Source organism: Haliotis asinina, chromosome 4 (genome assembly GCF_037392515.1).
Source record: "Haliotis asinina isolate JCU_RB_2024 chromosome 4, JCU_Hal_asi_v2, whole genome shotgun sequence".
Taxonomy (NCBI): domain Eukaryota; kingdom Metazoa; phylum Mollusca; class Gastropoda; order Lepetellida; family Haliotidae; genus Haliotis; species Haliotis asinina.
In genome coordinates this window covers 68,769,250-68,793,140 of record NC_090283.1, presented here as the reverse complement: position 1 = coordinate 68,793,140, position 23,891 = coordinate 68,769,250, and the positions used below count along the sequence as shown (strand labels likewise).

The window sequence follows — 23,891 nt, the reverse complement described above, 5'->3', positions numbered from 1 at the left end:
TGATGTACGACTTTTACTACAACGAGCTCAAGAAACAGTACGGTGACAGGTGTGAAGTGCTGTACACTGACACGGATTCCCTGCTGATGGAGATTCGAACCGAGGACGTGTACGAGGACATGAAAAAACACCTCGATTTATACGACACCAGCGACTACCCTAAGACCCATACCATACACAGTACGGTAAATAAAAAGGTCCTAGGTAAGATGAAGGACGAGTGTGCTGGCACGCCCATAGTCGAGTACATAGGTTTGAGACCTAAGATGTACTCCATACTGAAAGCCGACAATAGTGAGATCCGGAAGGCTAAGGGGGTTAAGAAGTATGTGGTGAAACAACACATCAAACACGCCAGATTCAAGGAAGCCCTGTTCAAGACCCGTACCTTTAGGCATAAAATGAACACACTTAGAAGTGATGGACATAAGATATACGGACTGACTATAAACAAGACGTCCCTGTCGCCTATGGACACGAAACGTTGGATAGCTATTGATGGGATAAACACATACGCGTATGGACATGAAAAAATTTGAGGCTATTTACTACAGCCCGCGTGGGTACTGGAAAGGAGCTAGCGCAGTAGATAAGCTAGCTAAAATAGCGCGAGTACCCCCGGAGGAAGCCAAAGCGTGGCTTGAAAAACAAGCCCTGTGGCAGATCTATTTGCCGGCACCACGCTACGTGCCTAGAAGGAGGTTCGGTATTAACATACCTAATAGCGTTCACCAGGCAGACCTACTGTTCCTACCCCACGACAAGAGGTACAAGTATGCCTTAACCGTAGTGGACGTAGCCAGTCGTTACAAGGAAGCCGAACCCTTGACCACGAAAGATTCGGCCCAGGTAGCCAGAGGATTCGAACGCATATACAAACGCTGCCCGCTGACGTGGCCAACAGAGCTGCAAGTTGACCCCGGACGGGAGTTCATGGGTGCCGTGTCACAACTGCTAGCCAAACACGATACAAAGGTCAGGCGTGGCACGGCCGGAGCCCATCGCAGCCAAGCCATAGTTGAGAGATTTAATAGGACTTTGGCTGAGCGCTTGTTCGGCCATCAGTATGCTAGGGAGATGGCCACCCCTGGAAAACGATCGACTGAATGGGTCACGAGGTTACCCAAGGTGGTGTCGGCAATCAACCATGAAGTCACCCGTCTCACCGGTAAGAAACCGGCAGACGCTATCAAACTAAAATCAATAGTTGCAGAGTCGGCCGCTCCATTGCGTGGGAAGGAGAAACAGATACCAGATAGGACCCTAGTGAGGTATCTATACCAGCCGGGGGAACACGAGGGTGATAGCCGTAAGCGGGCCACCGATCCTATATGGTCAGTCAAAACTTACAACATAGATAAAGTGGATATGAAAGCCGACGAACCTAACTTATACTACTTGAGGGATGGGCCGGGTAGGGGGTTTGTAAGAGAAGAATTATTGATCGTACCGTACGGCACAGTGTTACCTCCAACACACGTTAAGTAGTAGGGGTAATAGTAGCAAGAGCTAAGGGCCCAACCAAAGCCTTATTTAGTAAATAAGGCTTTGTAGAGACTTTTTTTTAAAGTGTTTTAAAACCCCCATTGTATATACTACTGTTTATATCTACCACCACTGCATTACAACACTGAACACGTGCACATTGCATAAAAATGATTATGTTGACATAGCACGTTCGCATGACAAGAATAGCTAAATTTACAGATTTATAAAGATCTGCTTATGACTTTTGCTAGGTCAGCCCGACAATGCGCTTTGGAGCGAGGACTGCGTGGAGATCAACATGTGGCTACCTGGCCAGTGGAACGACCGAACTTGCGACTTACCTTTACATTACATATGCATCAAGAAAGGTAACTTCTTTGAACAATGAAAAAGAAATCACAGTTTAATTTTAGTTTCGTATTAGTATTAACCAGAACAATTTTACTCCAGTGTTTATGATTCTTTACGTGTGTAATACAATTATTGGCATTTCAACTGATTCAGGACAACCATTAATCCCACTGGCTACTATTCAGGCATAGAGATGTGTCGTGGAAACTCCTGGATGAGAAACCCGAGAAAAGCCAGGTCATTTGTGTAAAGGTTATGGAAATGGTCAGTTGGGATCTTTTAGCTAAGGCACTGATTCTAGACATACATAGGAGAACAGCTGAGGAAAGGTTGTAGTAATCAATAACTGAAATCAGCATCTCATAGGGGATGTCAATTGGGAGATTCTAAATATACACATATCATCGTGAAAGATACAGTGGTGAAAAGGTTGTAGAAATTAACACTTACGATCAGCATGTCATAAGGGATGGCGATGAAGGGATTCTACACATACACATATCATGGTTACAAAAAGAAGGTTGCAGAAATGTACAACTGAAATCAGCATCCCCAAATGACTCGAGAACGTCCGAAAATACATTAAACGTTTCTTCTGGTTTTGGCCCCGTAAATACTACAGCTTAGAGACGTCTTGCAACATAGTTTGTGTTTTGTTTGTGTCAAAGAACATATTCCAATAAACATTAGGCTTTGCATATTGAATTCCAGTGTGTCATTAACTGCACTGTCATATGGTATTACAACTATAAATTAACAGATGCAAGTTTACTGCATTATTGATGTTTGCTGCACTGTGGACAGTTCTTGGCGTTTCGACGGTGCCAACAGAACCATCAACATCAACGGCAACGTCAGAAGTGACATCAGATGGTAAGCTGTCATCTGTCCGTGTCAGGACATCTTGGACAACCTTGTCTGCAAGTTCAAGTGTTATGTTAGAGTTACTGGCTTCCCGCCACTAAGATGTTTGGAAGAACACAGTCACGCGCCATCATGGTTACTCCTGGACACATCAGAGAATTCAGCATCTATCTTTCCTGATTCATAATAGCAAACATTCTTTGGCAAACACACACCTTAATAACATTAAATTGTTCGGTAAATGCAATGTTCAGGTTTTGGATACATACAAGATGTAAGAAATCAAACCATTCTGAATTCTTTAACTTACTTCAGTCATTTTGAGAAGTGATATTTGGACAATTTAATGTTCAGCTTTTTGGCGGCGACAGGTTTATAATTCACTTCTGAAGGAATGGGTGTGTTGGTTTGTGGCTTGTTAATGAGCTACGATGTGTCATATTTGTTTGGTCCCTGTTCACCACAATAGGTTTACAACTATACATACCTAAGATAATCAATATACTACTTTTATAACGAGCACGCTTCTGATGAACTGGCGGATATATCTGTCTTCCTTGTCCCCACCAGTTACTGCTTATTTTAGTCGAAATGCATCTTACTACCTACACTTATTACGAACTAAAGTGTGTTTCTTATTACCGTGTTTACTGTACAGTTAGTTAGCAGAAGAAACAACCCACTTTGTTACCCATCAGTTCGTTATTACCGTGTTTACTGTACAGTAAGTAACCAGGAAACACAACCCACTTCGTGACACCCGTCAGTTCGTTATTACCGTGTTTACTGTACAGTAAGTAACCAGGAAACACAACCCACTTCGTGACACCCGTCAGTTCGTTATTACCGTATTACTGCACACTAGTAACCAGGACAAACAGCCGCTTCGTTACACCCGTCACCCGTTGCGTTATATATGTACGTGAAGTACGGAAATAACCAGGAAAAAGTTCGACTTCGATACACCCGCCAGTTCGTTATTACACTGTTCTGTACTGAGAGCACATTTAAAGCAGATAATGTAAATGACTTTCAAATTATACGATACATATCAATGAGGTAGACACGTGTAACTTTCTCTCGACTCCACAGTAAATAACGAAGTGCGAGTGCATGGAAAGTTTTTTTATTCGGGAACGGCTGAAATAGGTAAGCGTTTCTTTCAGGTTTGGCACGTAAATACTTGTTACACCTTTGCAACATAGTTTGTACTTTGTTCGTGTTATTAAAAATATTCCAATAAACATTAATAGGTTTTGCATCTTTGAAGGTCAATCTGCCATTACGTGTGCTGCAATATGATATTACAAAGGTAAATTAACCGATGCAAGTTTAATGCCTTATTAATATTTGCTGCACTGTCAACAGTTCCTGGTTTTACGAAGGTGTCAACAACATCATCAACATCAACGTCAACGTCAACAGTGACGGTAGATGGTAAGCAATGTGTTTGTAACATTGAAATAAGTTACTTTAACCTTATCTCATGTAAACGAAATCGCCTCAGCTTATCACTGTCTGTCTACATGCATGAAACATTAAAAGTACGTATCACTTAAACGTTTCCCAGGAGAAGGATTTGTTGGGGAATACTGTACTCCGGTCAAAGAGGATACCAGCAATGTATTTTGTACAATAGGTGACCAGGAAACACAAGCCACTTCGTTACACCCGTCATTTCGTTATTGCCGTGTTTACTGTTCAGTAAGTAACCAGGAAAAACAGCCACTTCGTTACAAGCGCCAGTTCGTTATTTTCGAGTTTAATACTATCTTATTATATCAAAGCTGGTAATGTAGACATGACTATCTTTCAAATCATACGTTAGATATCAATATCAACAGAATCCACACCAGGCACCGAACATGGTGAGTTCAGAATGTCTTTTTTTGTTCATATATTTCCCTACAGCGCGAATATTTATATACTTTTGTCTGAAATGCAGCTTGACCACTAATAATTCAAAAGGGTCCACAGAGACGTTGCATTGAAACCAGGCAAATATTCGAAAAGCACATAATCAACATCCCCGTTTGTTCATTGAAACATTTAACCCAGATTCCGTATCCGACAGAGATATGTCCTGATGGCTGGCTACCCTTCTACAATGAGACAGACAGGTGCTATTTTCTGAGCAATACGAACAAGTCATGGCCAGATGCTTTATCAGACTGCCAGCGACAGGGAGCAGATCTCCTAAGCATCCACAATGACGAAGAGAACACATATGTTTCAAGTAAGTATCCATTCAATTACAATCAACTAACAAAATATACAGGAATATTGCCCCCAAATGTTTGTCCTCAACAAATAAAGCACTCCTCAAATTCAGGATATACATAATTGTGGAACAATAAGGGCAGTTTAGAGTCGGATGACATCATTCTCATATATTTCTGTGTCTCTAATTACATTTCATGTGCTTACTTTGATTCATTCATTTAATTGTTCCAAGGACAAAAAACATGTGATATTCAAGCATTATTCATTCACTATTTTAGAACTATTCATTCACTGTTCAAGCAGCATTCACTCAGTGTTCAAGTCGTATTTAAGCACTGTTAAGGCACCATGCAGGCACCGCTCACTCACTATACTAAGTAATAGCCGAGATAAATGCCATCGTTCTTGAAGACACCTCTTGCTGATTTGAGACATCGATATTTCAGCTTCAATCACTCAAGAACGGACATGGATTGGACTTAACGACAGGAGCCACGAAGGAGTTTTCAGATGGGCTGATGGTTCACCTGCAACTTTTGCCCATTGGAATGCCGGTAAAATTCTCCCTAACCGAAATTCCTTCATTTCATTTGTCATGGGATGCTTGTACAAAATTGTAAAGCACTAACTTGACAATTTGGGCAGTTTGTTTTGTAAAGATCTGCTCATGTCTTTTGCTAGGTCAGCCGGACAACATGAATCCGGACGAGGACTGCGTGGAGATCAACTTTGGACAACCTGACCAGTGGAATGACAATGAATGCATTTACCCTCTCCACTACATATGCATCAAGAAAGGTAGCTCACTTTGCACCATCAAGGAGAAATCAAAGCATGGTTCTTGAGTCTCGAAACAGTATTAACCAGAATAGTTTAACAATGGTGTTTTAATTTTCTTTACGTGTGTACCAACAATTGTTAGTTCGGCAGATTCAGGATAACAATTAAAAATATCGGCTTAGAGACGGGCATAAGAGATGTGACGTGGAAAGTCCTGGATGAGAAACCATAGGAAAACCAGGTCATTTGAATATAGGTTGTTGGTCCACATGTCAAAGAGCAAGTGTATTGTGTGTGTATGTATGTGCGTGTGGGGGTGGGGGTGGGGGTGGGGGTGGGGGTGGGGGTGGGGGTGGGGGTGTTTCTTCCAACACCATTTATTCCCAACACACGGAAACATAGATCGTGCAATTCTGAAAGTAAAGCTTTAATCTCTTATGCAATAACTCTCTATATTTGCCATTTGTATACTCATAAAACTCTCCTCATAAGTCAGGAGCCTTGCACTCAATCCCTCATAGGAACGCTTAGAAAATCGCTCACATATTGAAGCTTTCGTATAATCTCTGTGACGTCATTATTATCTCTATCTGAATCTATGACCAATACAGTAATTGCTCTAAACTCTACGCTACTAGATATAATCAGTCATACACCGTATATGTATGGAGACAATGAATAACACCTGTTACAACTCCGATCCACCCTCAAAAAGAGTCAAATACACTCCTAAACAAACGTTGCTGTCACACATAAATTCTTGTGAACAGTGCAACGCGGACTCTCAATTCCAAGAAACAGACGTCTCACACTGTTGACAAAAGGGCTGACAGGTGGTCAAAACTTGAATTTTGGGGTCATACACTGAAAATAACTCCTAACTCGAAACACTACAAACTATAATCTTTTTGCTGATATATCTGTATCTCTGGGACATTATGACTGTCGCCCTCTGGCTCATCAAACACGACGTTTACGTCTAGGAACAATATGGCGCCAAACAAAGGAGCGCTCATTACAAAAAAATATCTACGGGAAATAATTAAAGCTAATCCTTGATATAAAAGTGAATATATAATCCCAACTATTCAAAACAGTTGGGATCAGAATCTCATAGCTAAGGTACTTATTCTAGACATACATAGGAGAACAGCTGAGGAAAGGTTGTAGAAATGATAAAAAGGATCAACATCTCATAGAGAATGTCAATTAAGGGATTCCAGACATACACATAACATGTTTAGAGGTGTAGTCGTGAAAAGGTTGTAGAAATTAACATCTGAAATCAGCATCGCATGAGGGAAGACAATTGAGTGAGTGAGTTTAGTTTTACGCCGTACTCAGCTACATATTCCAGCTACATGGCGGCGGTATATGAATAATCGAGTCTGGACCAGGCAATCATGTGATCAGCATGAGCATCTGTCTACGCAATTTTGAATCAATGACATGTGTCAACCAAGTCAGCGAGCCTGACCACCCGATCCCGTTATTCGCCTCGTACGACAAGCATGGGTTGCTGAAGATAAGTTCTAGCCCGAATCTTCAGGGGCCACATATCATGACTACGGGTATAGTCGTAGATAGGTTGTAGACGTTATCATCTAAAATCGGCTTCCCTTTGTTTGTGTTAATGAAGATATTTCAATGAAGATTAGATTTTGCATAAGGAAGGTCAATATTACAAAGGTAAATCAACCGATGCAAGTTTACTGCCTTATTGATGTTTGCTGCACTGTCAACAGTTTCTGCCACTACGACGGTGTCACCAACATCATCAACACCAACGGCAACGTCAAAAGTGACGGTAGATGGTAAGCAATGTGTTTGTAACATTGAAATAAGTTACTTTAACCTTATCTCATGAAATCGAAATCGCCTCAGCTTAACACTGTCTGTCTACATGCATGGAACGTTAAAAGTACGTATCACTTAAACGGATCCCAAGAAAAGGATTTGTTGGGGAATACCTTAGATACTGTACTCCGGTCAAAGGGGATACCAGCAATGTATGCTGTACAGTAAGTAACCAGGAAACACAAATAACCCACTTCGTTACATCCGTCATTTCGTTATAACTGTATATACAGTATAGTAAGTAAACAGGAAAAACACCCCACTTCATCACATCCATCAGTTGGTTAGTACCGTGTTTAATGTGCACTAAGTAACCAGGAAACACAACCCTATTCGTTACTCCTGTCAGTTCGTTATTACCGTGATTGCTATGAACGTAGTGTCAATGCAGATGTCTGTCAAATTACACGATATATATCGGTGTTTTCATTTTTAACAGCATCCACATCAGGCGCTGAACATGGTGAGTTCAGGCTGTCTTCATGTACATTTATTGCCCTTGGCCACTAATATTTTATTGAGATGTGTCGTGGAAACTCCTGGATGAAAAACCTGAGAAAAGCCAGGTCATTTGTGTAAAGGTCGTAGAAATGATCAGTTGGGATCAGCACCTCTCAGCTAAAGTACTGATTTTGGACATACACAGATGAGGAAAGGTTGTAGAAATTATTAACGAAGTTCCGCATAGGGGATGTCAGTTAAGGAATTCTAAATATACTCATATCGTGGTGACTGAGTGAGTGAGTGAGTGAGTGAGTTTAGTTTTACGTCGGACTAAACAGTGTACCAGCTATATGGCGGAGGTCTGTAAATAATCGAGTCTGCATGAATGAGGTAGTCACTTGTAACATTCCCTCGACTCCACAGTAAATTACGTAGTGTGTGTGTATGGAAAGTTTTTACTCGTGAACGGCTGAAATGGGAAACGTTTCTTCCCGTTTTGGGCACGTAAATAATTACCAACATCTTGCAACATGGTTTGCATTTCGTTCGTGTTATTGAAAATGTTCCAATAAACATTAATAGGTTTTGCATCTTTGAAGGTCAATCTGCCATTACGTGTGCTGCAATATGATATTACAAAGGTAAATTTACCGATGCAAGTTTAATGCCTTATTGATATTTGCTGCACTGTCAACAGTTCCTGGCTTCTCGACGGTGTCAACAGCATCATCAACATCAACGGCAACGGCAACGGCAACGGCAACGGCAACGTCAACGTCAACAGTGGCGGTAGATGGTAAGCAACGTGTTTGTAACATTGAAATAATTGATCGAAATTGCTTCAGCTCAATCAGATAAACGGTTGTTTGGATTGTTGAGGAATACCTTAGATACAATACTCCGATAATAGCAACGTATGCAGTGGAAAACTAGTCACAGGCAAACAGTTTTTAAATAATGCTACACTCTCCATTCGAATCGTAGTATACTATTTTCCTTTACAAAATACCCGTGAAGATCCGGGTAGAATAGGTATACCCATGCACAAATACAACTAGGCGTGTCCTAATAAACGACAAAGGGGATCGGGTGGTCAGGCTTCCTGACTTGGTTGACACATGTAATCGGTTTCCAATTGTGCAGATTGGTGCTTATGTTCTTGATAGCTAGATTGTCTGGTCCAGACTCGATTATTCATAGACCACCGCCGTGTAGCTGTAATATTGCTGAGTGCGGCGTAAAACTAACCTCACTCACTCACTTTACAAAACTACCACTTTGCAGCGGATCCGTGTACGAACTACACGACACTTCTGGAGGGACTAAGAGATATCAATCTGGGAACAAATAAGTCATCGGCGTTTCTCTGTGATGATGAGCTACAGCCTGGTTGGTACCGATTCTCCGAGGGTGAAGTGGCAATCTCCAGCGTCCACAAGTACCACTGTGGTACCAAGTCAACAATCTGGATGAATGACAAGTTCCCTTCTGTAGAGGACGGCATTGCAGACAAGACGTTTTGTTTCAACCATCTGGACTTGACGCCAAATGGATGTTTGTGGTCAGAAAAGGTGCCCGTAAAGAACTGTAGAGGAGAGTTCATGGTGTATCATCTGCCCTTGGAGACAATTCTCTGCCCCATGGCGATTTGCACAGGTATTGTCAAACATATTGGTGTTGATGAAAATAATTTGGGCGCGGCAGTTGTTTCCTTCAGTAGATTTCCAACGTAATTTTCCTTCTTCATGCCTATTTGACATTCTTCTAGCACATCTTGGAATTCAAGTTATTCGGTATTGATTACAAACACAAAGTCTAGCATGATTTCAGCTGACCTACAAGACCTATAAACTACATTCATAGCTTAAATTGAGGTAATTACGGTAAAATCAAAAGGTGTGTTAGGATAACTCAGTATCTATGAAAGACTCTAATCATTATATGTCATTCTATATTGTCAAACTCCTTGTGTTTATTTCAAGAATGATCACATAATAATACTTCTAGTTCAAATAGATTCTAATACATTTGTAGGTGTAGGTTGGCAGGTATTTTTCTTTGAAGGAACCAATATTTAGGTGCATTATCAAGGAGGATGCTATATTTTGATCCAGCCACATCTATAATCCGTTTCCTTGTAGGCAATAGTTTTATACATTGACCTGCAAGGGTAATTCGTGAATGATCGTATTGTTATAAAAATGGACTAACTTGCCGTCAAATAATCGTCAAACCCCAAACATGTGATTATAGTGAATATGATAAATAGCGACTGTGGGTGTTTACACGGTGTATCGGAAAGTGATGTATACAGTATCCATTGATGAAATAACCATTAAACTGGAATGATACAGGAATGATTTAAATATAGTCCAAAGTAAATTGACATTGTGATACTACAGTCACCACAATGTGCAAACTAGATATAAACTTTTCATTTGTCTATCATGGCAACATTTTGACTGCCTCGTTAATTGTTTTCCGTTTTTTTTCAGATGCGTCCATTAAACCCTGCAATGAATATGAAATATCTGCGAGTGGATTTCCACCTTGTACAAGTAGGCATTTTATATTGAATATTCAAATATTACATACGTTTGCAATAACTGCTGGCAAATAAGATGTCTCTCTATTTCAATAACTAATGAGTTTTGTTTTCGAATTCTGCAATCGTTGGAATGTATTATTATTACATCTATAATTTAACTTTCTTGGCAACGTTCTGATTTCCAGAAATACCGTGTCCACCAGGGAAGACGTCACCATCTGGATTCCAGCCATGTAGAGGTACGGCTCGTACTGACACAAAGCCAGATATTCTACCAAACTATTAGCTGGAGACTTCTCTGTCTCCCATCTCTGTATCTGGATTGGGGCGGTGGAGTAGTCTAGTGGTTAAAGCGTTCGCTTGTGACGCCTAAGACCCGGGTTTGATACACCACTTGGGTATAACGTCTGAAACCCATGTCTGGATCCCTCGCCGTGATATTGCTGGAATATTGCTCCAAGCGGCGTAAAACACAACTCACTCATTGATAGTGATACTTCAGTTTTCAACATATCATGAAGCTTTGCTGCACATGTGTGCACGGGGTTCCTGATGTTACCTCCGAAATGTTTTATCAAAAACTGTAAACACCTATTTATCCTACACGTCATGTGCAACCAGAAGAAGTGAGTATACTGGAGAGATATGTTTGAAGCATGTCAGTAACGTATTGTCAGTGTATTTCAGATATGTACCCTGTTATTACTGGACGAACTCTACTCACTGGTCCAGAACAAATAGATGGGACATACCAGCACACGTGTACATTTGACAGTGCCGATAATTCTACTGATGCACGATTCCGTGTCAAATGGCTTATGAATAACATCGTTGTTGAGACCGTGACTCTACACGGAGGCAACAGGACTAGCTTCTTCGATGTGAACATGTGGACTGGCCATGTCAATAAGAATGTAAGAGCATGGGAGTCTGTCGGTTTGTTCACTATTAGCTCTATCAAGTGTAATTAAAGCTAGATGTAAGATTGTTTGTAGATTGTTTAAAGCCGCACTCCAAAATTTATGGCTGAGGTCTGCTAAGAATCGAATCCTAACGCATTCCACAGGTAAGAGTGAGTGAGTGAGTTTAGTTTTACGCCGCACTCAGCAATATTCCAGCTGTATGGCGGAGGTCGCTAAATAATCGAGTCTGGACCAGTAAATCCAGTGATCAACAGCATGAGCATCGATTTGTGTAATTGGGAACCGATGACATGTGTCAACCAAGTCAGCAAGCCTGACCACCCGATCCCGTTAGTCGCTACGTACGACAAGGTGGTTTACTGAGTTCTATTCTAACCCCTGGATTGTCATGCGTGGAGACAAGCATGGGTTACAGAAGCTTACCATTCTAACCCGCACCTTCACAGGTATCCACAGGTAAGAGGGGTGCATATGATTAATGTGTCATTGTCAGCTGATGCATTTTGAAGAAAATATTTGTCACAACTTGTCACTGATACCCTTTTAATAAAGTAAATGAACTATTATACTAACTCTGGCCAAAGAAGAACATTCCTTATCTGGTGTTGGCAGAGCAGAAACCTTTATAGGCTTACTTCGTCTTCATTCCAGCTTGAATGTTCAGTTCAGTCGTACTTCGAAAACACCTCCTTCGTGCGTAGCACCGAGTTCCACAGCAACGAATATTTTGGGGGAATAAAGGTCAGTGTGAGTGTGAGTGAGTTTAGTTTTACGCCGCAAAAAAACCAAACCAAAACAAAACAATACTCTAGCTATATCGCGGCGGTCTGTAAGTAATCGAGACTAGACCAGACAATCCAGTATTCAACATCATGAGCATCGATCTACGTAATTGGGATACGATGACAGGTCAGCGAGTCTGACCACCCGATCCCGTTAGTCGCCTCGTACGACACGCATGGCTTACTGAAGCCCAATTCCAACCTGGATCTGAATTCACACGTGATGTACAGTGTATGCATGCCTGTAGCATTGTTGTACTACACCCATCCAACAGTGGATGATCTAGTTTGGCATGTTCGCTAATGGAAGCCTTTTTCAGGTTGAACCATCACCGCTGAGCTTTCGCGAAGGGGTGGACCAAACCATCACAGTGATCGCGACACTGCCAGTTGTATGTGACAATGCCACAAGTGACTCATGTGAAGTTGTTCTGGAAACAGTTGCCCCAGGTTAACTTGCAGTTTGCTCTCATCCACTATACGTTATAAGAACGTGACAGAAGCGTATCTACTATTATACAAAGCCCGAACTTACACATAATTGTGGCTAAAGGGGCTGGGCAATGCACTCAATATAATCTAGATCTAAAGGTTTGCAACCTGTCTGACTTACACGAAAAATGGATTGCTACATGGCTTTAATTGTTCATGATTGCACCATTTGTCTGGATCTACTGGTCTTTAAAAGAACATGATGTGTGTCCCGACCAAGACATCTTCGGGCTTTTCTTACACGTAAATCTTAAATAATTCCTTGATTGATTTCCTTGCATATTAGCCCATATTTACACCTTTGCAAACCACCATGGAGTATGTCCAACCTCCTGTTTAGGTTTGTTCATCGGCGGCCAATGTCAGTTAGTGTTGACACCTTCCAGTTGGGACGAAGATGCACACGAATCACGATTTAATCTGAGTCTTGGAACACAAGTAGATCCTGCTGTCAAGCCAGCTCAAACACTGTCAATATCGTTTGCAACCATGCCAAACAACGTACCTGGACTCGAGTACTGGAGCAGTATTACTATGCCGCCAGTCAAGGTGAGGCCGTCCTTTGTGTGTCTTGTCTGGATGGTCCTACAATGTATTGGGCATGGGCAATTAGATCGGAACCATTAAGTAGAAGTAACGACACACATTCCTGAACAATTAATGAAAGGTCAGTGAAATAAGAAAAGATGTGGAACTTTTCACATTGGGTACATTGATAATTGCAGGTAAATATATAGAGAATCTCACCGAAGTGTCTACTGATATCAAATATATCAACACGAGTTGATAAACTAACAAATATTCGAGGTTTGCCGATGATCTCTGAACACAGCACTGGCATTAGATATGCAGTGCAACGATGTAATAGTCTTGTGACCTTATCAAATTAATGACGTCATAGCATTGTCAGGGCATTGTGCAAAATATACTGCCAAAGCGATATCTCCTAGGAGATATCGTCTGATCTCACAGAAACGATTTCCTGTCGAGCACAGTTTGGGACGATAAATCATTATATTAGCCGAAATAACTCAACATGATTGTCTCATGTGAAATTTCTCAGTTCACTTGTCAGAAACTGGCCACAGTGAGGACTGTTGGGGTTTGGGGTTTCCAGAATGAAATTGGGACGTATTATATATTATTCAAAGTTAAATAGAATTGAACAGTTATCTTGAACCAGACAGTTGTTCATCGCCTTGCCAGATTAGAGAAGTCATAGTGACCAGTGAAGTTCTACTAGTAGGAGACAAATGGAACACAGTTGACATGACAAGTGGAAATGTTGTTTGGTCGAAAACAAAACCCACCGCAGACTCATTCTTATAATTACAACAAGGTGATGTTTCGTAAATGTATTAAAATATTTTTCATCTATATTTTGTAACGACTGATGTTTCATTATATTCCTCCGGCATTTCATTTCATTAAAATGCCAAAGACATAAACGAATCATATTACACACTGCTTATACAGGTACTGAACACGGATACCAGATTCTCTACTTGCGTCGGTTCAGGAGACCCGCATTTCACGTCGTCCTTCAACCCTGGCATTTTCCATGAACTTGGGTAAGTGATGGACTTCAAAATTTGTTTCACAATCATTAAATATATATTGACAAATGAAAATGATAATATAGCAAATTCGCATCAACTGATTTACAAACCTAAAATTTGACACGTGGAGACAAGAAGACTACTTAGATCAGATTCAGAAAAAGGCATCGATTATATCTATCTATCTATCTATCTATCTATCTATCTATCTATCTATCTATCTATCTATCTATCTATCTATCTATCTATCTATCTATATTTCTATTTCTATTTCTATTTCTATTTCTATATCTTTATCTATCTATCTATCTATATCTATATATCTATATCCATCCATCTATCTATATATATTGATGCGAATTATATATACACATACATACACATACATACATACACACACACACACACACACATATATATGTTCAGAGACACACACACACACACACATATATATATATATATGTGTGTGTGTGTCTCTCTCTGAACATATATATATATATGTGTGTGTGTGTGTGTGTGTGAGTGTATGTATGTGTATATATAATTCGCATCAATATATATATATATATATATATGTGTGTGTGTGTGTGTGTGTGTGTGTCTGTGTGTCTGTGTGTGTGTGTGTGTGTGTGTGTGTGTGTGTGTGTGTGTGTGGAAGAAGAAATATGTTTTGTTTACAAACATATCTTCAGACAATACACACCGATACATCCTACCACCAGGCCTACCATACACTAGAAACGTTAAGACTCTCTTTGTATTACAAAAGCGTACCGATTAAAAGTATTATATATAAACATACGTACGATACAGAGAAATGACTGAAGAAATGACTGAACAGTGTGTGCTGTTGGTATTTATCCGGTATATAACATTGTTACAGAGTCACATACTACAACCTGTACCATCTTGGCGACTTCAACTTTGCCAGTGACACCAGAGCTCAGCTCACGGTATGTTCTTTGGGGACCTGTCCAGTGCAGTATAAATATGCATAATCACATCAAAAACTCTACAAATGTTATATACTATCCATCAAACGTTTAGACTCACCGGTGTAAATTTAGCCATCTACTTCATTCAACTGTTCCGAACTAGATTTTGCAAAATATTCTGTACTGTTTAAAGGTACTGTTTACACATGAGCTGATGCATTGTAAAACAAATTGAAAACCTTGAAAAGGTTATTGTCATGAGTTCAATAAATGATGTAACTAAATAAAAATTGGTGAATTCTTAACAAAACTTTACCCCAAAACGCAGCTGTTCACATTCGCGATATTTGCACATGCATTTCAGCAATTTGATGCATGATCCTCGTGCAATTAATCTGCATAAGGTTTGCAGGTGGTTCACCTAAGTTAGTTTGATGTAACCACATATATATGCATCGAATATAGTGAATGCTTTACGTCTAAACAGTTGATGGGTAGTATAGTAGAACAGTCGGAGGATATGCCGATACCTAGACTACTACAGATGCTTGAGTTCTTTTGGTTAATTCGTTCGAAACTACCTGTTCCTTGACAACACCTGGTGTGTAGTTCTATTTCATAATGAATGTATATGTATTGACAAGATATAAGTATGTATCTATGAAAACTAAAGTTCGATCATCTCGACGTCCTGTTTCAGGTACAAGCTCGTATGTCCATTTATACTGGAACGGGACGTGCTATGATTTGCGCTGTTGCTGTGCAAAAGGGTGATGATGTCATCTTCATCGATAGTTGCCACAGGTCCGTCCCCTCTGTCAGAGCAAACAACGTCATAACTGACGGGTCAGTACAAGTATGCGGCAGCAACGAATACCAGGTACATATATTTCTCTCTGGTTCTTCATCAGTGTGCGCTTTTCAAAATATATTGCAATGTTATGTTATTACGTTGGCATGTACATATGTGAACTCTGATGTCATAGCAGTGTGACGTCATCAGGCATTTGACATCATAGCATTCTGAATCATGTAATGGATCACGTCAGGTCAGGTCAGGCCAATGAGTCAGGTCATGGTATAAAATGTACTGTCAAAACGATATCGAAAAGGAGTTATCTCACACAGTGTTGGATGGTAAATTGCAATGTTCACGGTTATATAATTATTCAGTTGGAAAGTTTTTCATTGTCAGATTACAACTAATCAAGGGCACAGAATTAGCGTCATTGCGCAATACTCCTGGTACACGGTGACTATAGCCTTCCCACATGGCGTTGTTCCACTGGAGGCGTTTGACAACAAAACGACATATCAGGAAGTCTGCAATCCAAGCGTCAGAGTGAACGGGGAGGCCACGTTCACGACGGGTGGAGTCATTGCAGATTCCACGGTCGGATACTTCAGGTGGGTGAACCAGCTGGTTTCTCAGTTAGATTCCTTTAATTCTACTGAGTGTATTGGCATAAGCCCAGTTTCATCCTCTATGCGAAGATGGAGACCTGTCAAAATGATGATTTGTTTCTCTACACGACCGTTTCTCTCAGCTTGTACAAGGGGGTGCCATTCCCTATTCTGGTATCTGAAACATATTTTCTACGACTTCATCTTTGCTGAAAGGTAATCTTTGAGTGAGTGAGTGAGTGAGTGAGTGAGTGAGTGAGTGAGTGAGTGAGTTTCACCCAGCACCCAGCAATATTCCAGGCACATGGCGGCGGTCTGTAAATACTCGAGTCTGGAACAGACAACCCAGTGATCAACAGCATGAACATCGATCTGCGCAACTGGGAACCGATGACATGTCTCAACCAAATCAGTAAGCCTGACCACCCTATCCCGTTAGTCGCCTCTTACGACATGCAGAATCGCCTTTTATGACAAGCATGGGTTTCTGAAGGCCTATTCTACCCGGATCTTCGCGGTTATAATATTTTGGAGTTGATCTTTTTTTCAAACAGTGATTCCAACTATGCCCGCCCCTTGTCACTACTTAAACTCAATTAATATCAACAGAGTCCAGCCAGATCAAAATTTGTTCGAAGGCCACCGGGTGAAAATGGTGACACCATCTAAGAACAGTGGTTTCTATTGTTCCTGTGAGAAAGGGAGGCAATCCTGTGGGAGAGGGCAGAAGGTCATAGATCCACATGTGCAGGTATTTCATCTCATTGTGATACAGTTGTACTAAACGTTCATCTCGCTCGAATTGAGAATACTTTAGAATTGACATATTAAGAAAGGATTGCCAGTCGCATCGACACAGCGTCTCTTTCAGTGGACACTCACTAACCATAAGTAAAGACTAAACCTTATGACAGATCTGTTAGGGATCACAACACCTGTGGTCTGCTCACGTCTTCAGAAATCTGAAATGACAGATCCATACATTAAAATAGGCCGTCACACAGGAGCATGTGACAAAGGTGCCATGGATAAAAGTCATACTGCTTGAATGATTTTGAATAAAATAGAAATTTAATCACAGCATGTCATAAGGGTAGTGTTTCAAACGTGATATCAGGAAAGAAATATAAGTTGCTGAAACATTTCATGGAAATATACCCAAATGTACACTGAGAAGAAAGAAACTGATAGATGTATCCTGTTTTCTTGTTTTAAGCGTGGATCGTGTCGACCAATAGTTCCGGCACAGATGAAGCAAGGCGCTATGATAACGCAGTCTCCAACTGTCGATCCAGCAAGTAAGAGATTTTAAACAATGAAACCATCTAAACAAACATCTATTACTTCCTCGCGTTGACCTACGTGTCCTCAAAACAATGACACATGTATTCGCGCGTCCTTTGTATGTGGTTTGGCTGATGACACCGTTGCAACATTGCAGATGGATCAAATTATCACAACAAGAGTCATACTCGCGATATTCGTTTTGCTAATCTCTCAATAAACACTAGTCTAGCTAAGTTACGACAGCTTGTAACTAAACCGTTCTGTAGGAACACGTACTTGATAACACAAGCAACAGTACGTACATGTGGTCAGGTCACGGCTACACGGTCGTGTAGTGTATCAGAAATGTATCACTTTTACAGACTACATTCCACCTGTGCACCACTGGCCAACGCCAAGCGGTATAACGGAGAAGGAGGCTAAGGATAGATGTAGAACAGCCATATCTAAATACACACACCATCAGTGTTCTTCGCTGAAAGATCTCAACATGGACGCCTTTGTAAACTCTTGTGCTGAAGACATTCTGGTAATGTGTATACAATATTTAATGAAAGAAAGGCTTATAACACATTTCTCGAATTTTAACATTACTGAAACATTGTTAGTTTGGTTTACGTCCGCAATGCGCGCGAGTTTTCACATTATTGGTAAGATTTCATATTCACATCATTGAAATTAATCGTCGAAAATATATAAGATACACAGCAACTGAAATAAGAACAGTTTTTTCCTAAATTGTCAAAAGACACATATATACGTATAAGCAATACAAACACCCGTGCCCTCATATTATCTAGACTCGTTTACCAGAATATATGTAAAAATTACCTCATATCTTATCTAACCGCCACATTTCCCCTTTTCTAATAGGCAAGCGACGGCTATGCATTTATCTCCTCCGCCGTCCATGACTTCAAATCTCAGTGTGAGATATCAATTACAAGCAACATTAACAACTACAACACGACGGCCAACGGGACGCTGCAGGCGCCTGACATTCTCGCGGAGACATGCCCTAACCTGTGTAGCATGCATGGCACATGCGTTGATGGCGAATGCCACTGTGAGTCTGGCACAGAGTGGCAGGATTGCTCCGTGAAGACAGGACAACCATTTAATATTACCGGAATCGAGCAGTAAATATTCTATATTGTTGTCACTGATTTTCCATAAAAAACAAATTTGAATTAATATTTCGAAAGGTCAGAAATTGACGATTAACAATGACATTATACAGGATATCGGAGTTTTTTTAATTTTTTTGAAAATTTGTCTGTCATTAATCGTGTTTATAAGACATTCCAGCATCATATGTCACATAGGGGAATGTCCGAATTACTCACCATTCCTTAACACTATCGGCGCCCAGGGACATCATTGACCGGGGCATGATTTAAGGGTATTTTTAAATGATATTCTCAAAATGAAAATATATTTTGTGTGTCGCGCTAGATCGTGTCTTGATACATTTCCTACTCTTGATTATATTTTAAAAAAATAACAAGGCAGTGAAGATGCGGAACGGGCTGTTAAGATATAGATGCTTTGTCTGATCTTCAGAGGTGCTCTTTGCGATAAATCAAAAGACACCAACTGCTTCAATCCTCGTCTTTTGGTGGACAATCTGGGAGATGTCAGCTCGTGTATGGTTGAACAGGCGGGGGTAAGTATGTTCACGAGTTCTTTCGAGTGAAAAACGTTTGTGTACAGCAAGGAAAACCTGTGTCCCATATCAAATTCACTAAAACAAAGTTCATTATCTCCTGACATAAACACTATCACACTCCAGCCCTTTGTGTGATTTGGTTTGGAGCATTGTACTTAAGCACATTAAACTGAATGTGAAGGGTACCCATTGATAAGATGCTAACGTCCGCTCCGTTAGGCCAAACTTCAGCAGACGTTTGGTATAACTGGCTGTCAATCATCTAGCGCCTTCCACGAGTCTGTATCAGGCCAAGTAATTGTCAAACCTGCCGAGAACAGTGTTAAATGAGTTGTCTCGTATGTGTCATTTTGGTATAGAAACACTAAGACGAAAGACAAAACTATATTTTTTTCAACAACGTACCATTTACAACACCTTATATGAAATAAAGTTCCCCTTCCCATTGGTATATGACAGTTTGAGACTTACGCTACACAAATATAGCTGTTTTAAGGGGTATTCGATTCATTAATGTGTGCATCGATTCTTAAAGAAATATGTTATGGTTCATATACATGAATTTATATAATTCTGCCACCATTCCGTTTGACCTATTTCCCATTCACCCATATGCACCGTTTTCCATATAACCAAACAACCTATTAACGGCAAGTACGTAATGAGATATCGTGATATATCTGTAATACATCATACGTAATTCAATGGGTGTTTTGAGGCTGTGGGGCAGTCTAGTGGTTAAAGCGTTGGCTCGTCACGTCGAAGACCCGGGTTCGATTCCCCAAATGGGTCCAATATGTGAAGCCCATTTCTGGTGTGTGTCCCCCGCCTTAATGTTGAGGGAATACTGCTATAAGCGGCTTAAGTTTATCATAGTCACTCAAGAAACTCAGTGGTTGTTTAGCGAGTCTTTCATAATAACTAATTTATTTGGTAGTATCTGAAAGGCAGACCTCTAGAAGGATTTGAGAAACATCCGGTACAGTTTGTGAGAGAACACGCTTCCATCGTGGCCAGCAACCTGAGGCCTATTATCAGGAACCCAGGTAATGTTCGCCAAGTGAGCTATGTGTTCTGATTCTAATTTACGTACAATTATAACAACAGAAAGCTACAACTGAAGTACAAGATATCACATGCTTGTAACTAAACTCCTGAACGTGAAGGGCCATTACATGTAGAGGAATGAAATATAGAGTACACCATTATTGGTGACACAATCATGGTTTAAACACAAGTTTAAAGTGGAAACTTTAAAGACCTATTCAACGATAAAGACGACAAAGCCCTTTCCACATCTGTGATAAATCTTTGTTAAAATCATAATTATTATGATCACACTAAGCAATATTACAGGTTTATGAATTTAGTTTTGCGCCGCACTCAGCAAATTGGCAGCGAGCTGTAAGTAATCGAATCTGGACCAGGATGAGGACAACAGTGTGCGCATTTGGGAACCGATGACATGTGTCAGACAAGTCAGCAAGCCTGACCGCTCGATCCCGTTAGTCGCCTCTTAAGACAAGCTTGGTCGCCTCTTATGGCAAGCATTGGTTGCTGAAGACCTAGTCTATCCCGGATCTTCACGGATCTACAGGTGTAGGGCGATTCAGCATCAGTTCCATGTATCTGTAACACTACTGAGGAAGTGTAATCCCAGATTAATCAAATGTGACATTGTGTATTCAACCCTAACATTACAGAATTTGAAGCGATGTTTTTCAAAATATTCCTGACCGAATCAACGACCTCCAAGAACCAAACGTCATCCATCAGCTACACCATATACGACGGAACGTGCCAAATGTGTGAGAATTTCATTTGCTATGAAAAGGTAAGTTCATATTATGTTCATTATGGCATTTTCCGATCAGTTATGAATAGTATTGGCGATAACAAATGGATACAGCTTATGTTAAGTGTAAATCAAACCGAGAAACAGTCCGTGAAAGATCTGTGAGTTAAAACAGCGAAGAAAAAAGAACTGTGACGTCATCACCAATTGTATTCAGGGAAAGAACCCTTTCAAAACGTCCCACTAAACAGGACCAGTGAGTAGACAATAATTACTGGTCCCGTCTGTACTTAGCATTTAGTGGTTCTGGTGAATCTTTACTTGCCTCGGACCACTGAACCAGCGTAAATCTCATAGCTCGGGCATCACTAATACAGTAAAAATATGCAGTGATTATAGCAATAAAGACAATAACCGTAATATTTACCTCTTAGCAGAAGTAATGCGACCTGCAACTATAAGCTTAGGCAAGGTATAATGAACACCGCGTATGAAGTTGGACCTCCAACTACAGGCTAAGACAAGGTGTAATGAACACCGCGTATGATGTTGGACCTGCAACTATAGGCTTAGACAAGGTATAATGAACACCACGTATGATGTTGGACCTGCAACTACAGGCTTAGACAAGATATGATGAACACCGCGTATGATGTTGGACCTGCAACTACAGGCTTAGACAAGGTATAATGAACACCGCGTATGATGTTGGACCTACTACTACAGGCTTAGACAAGGTATAAAGAACACCACGTATGATGTTGGACCTGCTACTACAGGCTTAGACAAGGTATAAAGAACACCACGTATGATGTTGGACCTGCAACTATAGGGGCGTATGTTGGACCTGCAACTACAGGCTTAGACAAGGTATAATGAACACCACATATGATGTTGGACCTGCAACTACAGGCTTAGACAAGGTATAATGAACACCACGTATGATGTTGGACCTGCAACTATAGGGGCGTATGTTGGACCTGCAACTACAGGCTTAGACAAGGTATAATGAACACCACGTATGATGTTGGACCTGCTACTACAGGCTTAGACAAGGTATAATGAACACCACGTATGATGTTGGACCTGCAACTACAGGCTTAGACAAGGTATAATGAACACCACGTATGATGTTGGACCTGCAACTATAGGGGCGTATGTTGGACCTGCAACTACAGGCTTAGACAAGGTATAATGAACACCACGTATGATAGCAGAAAATGATGTCTGTTTAATTGAACTGGAAGTCTTTTTCTGTAGCACGTTCTTAGATAATTGTGTTCACAAACTAAGAATACATAGGAAATGATTCTACTTGACTGCTACTGATTGTGTCGCACTGCGACCGTGTGTTACCGTGTAACTGATTCTGTTTACGTGTAACTGATGCTGTTTACGTGTAACTGATGCTGTTTACGTGTAACTGATGCTGTTTACGTGTAACTGATTCTGTTTACGTGTAACTGATGCTGTTTACGTGTAACTGATGCTGTTTACGTGTAACTGATGCTGTTTACGTGTAACTGATGCTGTTTACGTGTAACTGATGCTGTTTACGTGTAACTGATGCTGTTTACGTGTAACTGATACTGTTTACGTGTAACTGATGCTGTTTACGTGTAACTGATGCTTATCCATATACGTTATCACTTACCTGATACTTTTAACATTAGCTTCTCCATATATGCTATCGTTTACCTGATACTGTTAACATTAGCTTCTCCATATATGCTATCGTTTACCTGATACTGTTAACATTAGCTTCTCCATATATGCTATCGTTTACCTGATACTGTACGTTAGCTTTTCTATACATGTTATCGTGTAACTGATACTGTTTTAGCTGGATGCGTGTACCATCAATGGACGATGCTACAAAGATGGCCACGTTGACAGGGTCAATGGGACTCACACGTATGTGTGCGACCCTGCCACTTCACTCGACCAGTGGACAACTGTTCCAACAGTCTGGAGGGGACACAAGAAACCGATGCAATGAAGCAGTCTGCAGTACTGTGAGAAATGTACAGAAAAATATGCTTCTATATAAAATTATGAATGTTGTGAACCTTCATATCTTACAAAACATGTTTCCATGGTTGCATTACTAAAGCGCGACTAATTTATATTTTACTTTTTGAAAAATAAATACACGTAATTCTGTCAAAAATGTCATTTCTGTTTCTATGCTGCATATTGAGTAAAAACATGACGCCCTCTTACAAAATAACCTACCTACCTACCTACCTACCTACCTACCTACCTACCTACCTACCTACCTACCTACCTACCTACCTACCTACCTACCTACCTACCTACCTTACATTACATTACATTACATTACATTACATTACATTACATTACATTACATTACATTACATTACAGACAGGGGCAATCACATTAGATCCGTGTTTCGTGTGTATTGATTACACATAGTAGTCAGTGGTGACGGTCTCTGTCACTCATAAAGTATCATGCTGTTTATGTTT

General features: G+C 40.5%; 1 protein-coding gene across 1 annotated transcript in view; it reads left to right on the top strand.

The window, feature by feature from the left end:
• The window catches only part of LOC137282675 (von Willebrand factor D and EGF domain-containing protein-like), a 37,954-nt gene extending 14,383 nt beyond the window's left edge, over nt 1-23,571 (top strand). The window contains exons 3-31 of the mRNA XM_067814462.1: nt 1,740-1,856; nt 2,644-2,712; nt 4,072-4,140; nt 4,548-4,571; nt 4,778-4,939; nt 5,373-5,480; nt 5,608-5,724; nt 7,452-7,520; nt 8,003-8,026; nt 8,705-8,803; nt 9,292-9,663; nt 10,503-10,565; nt 10,741-10,794; nt 11,243-11,469; nt 12,130-12,219; nt 12,581-12,710; nt 13,093-13,301; nt 14,229-14,323; nt 15,195-15,264; nt 15,947-16,126; nt 16,442-16,653; nt 17,260-17,401; nt 17,867-17,948; nt 18,300-18,466; nt 18,811-19,076; nt 19,501-19,603; nt 20,544-20,652; nt 21,310-21,440; nt 23,245-23,571. Coding sequence (XP_067670563.1) covers nt 1,787-1,856; nt 2,644-2,712; nt 4,072-4,140; nt 4,548-4,571; nt 4,778-4,939; nt 5,373-5,480; nt 5,608-5,724; nt 7,452-7,520; nt 8,003-8,026; nt 8,705-8,803; nt 9,292-9,663; nt 10,503-10,565; nt 10,741-10,794; nt 11,243-11,469; nt 12,130-12,219; nt 12,581-12,710; nt 13,093-13,301; nt 14,229-14,323; nt 15,195-15,264; nt 15,947-16,126; nt 16,442-16,653; nt 17,260-17,401; nt 17,867-17,948; nt 18,300-18,466; nt 18,811-19,076; nt 19,501-19,603; nt 20,544-20,652; nt 21,310-21,440; nt 23,245-23,400 — 3,669 coding nt within the window. The 5' untranslated portion in view covers nt 1,740-1,786 and the 3' untranslated portion in view covers nt 23,401-23,571. The remainder of the gene's footprint in view (nt 1-1,739; nt 1,857-2,643; nt 2,713-4,071; nt 4,141-4,547; nt 4,572-4,777; nt 4,940-5,372; nt 5,481-5,607; nt 5,725-7,451; nt 7,521-8,002; nt 8,027-8,704; nt 8,804-9,291; nt 9,664-10,502; nt 10,566-10,740; nt 10,795-11,242; nt 11,470-12,129; nt 12,220-12,580; nt 12,711-13,092; nt 13,302-14,228; nt 14,324-15,194; nt 15,265-15,946; nt 16,127-16,441; nt 16,654-17,259; nt 17,402-17,866; nt 17,949-18,299; nt 18,467-18,810; nt 19,077-19,500; nt 19,604-20,543; nt 20,653-21,309; nt 21,441-23,244) is intronic.
• The last annotated feature ends 320 nt before the right edge of the window (nt 23,572-23,891 follow it).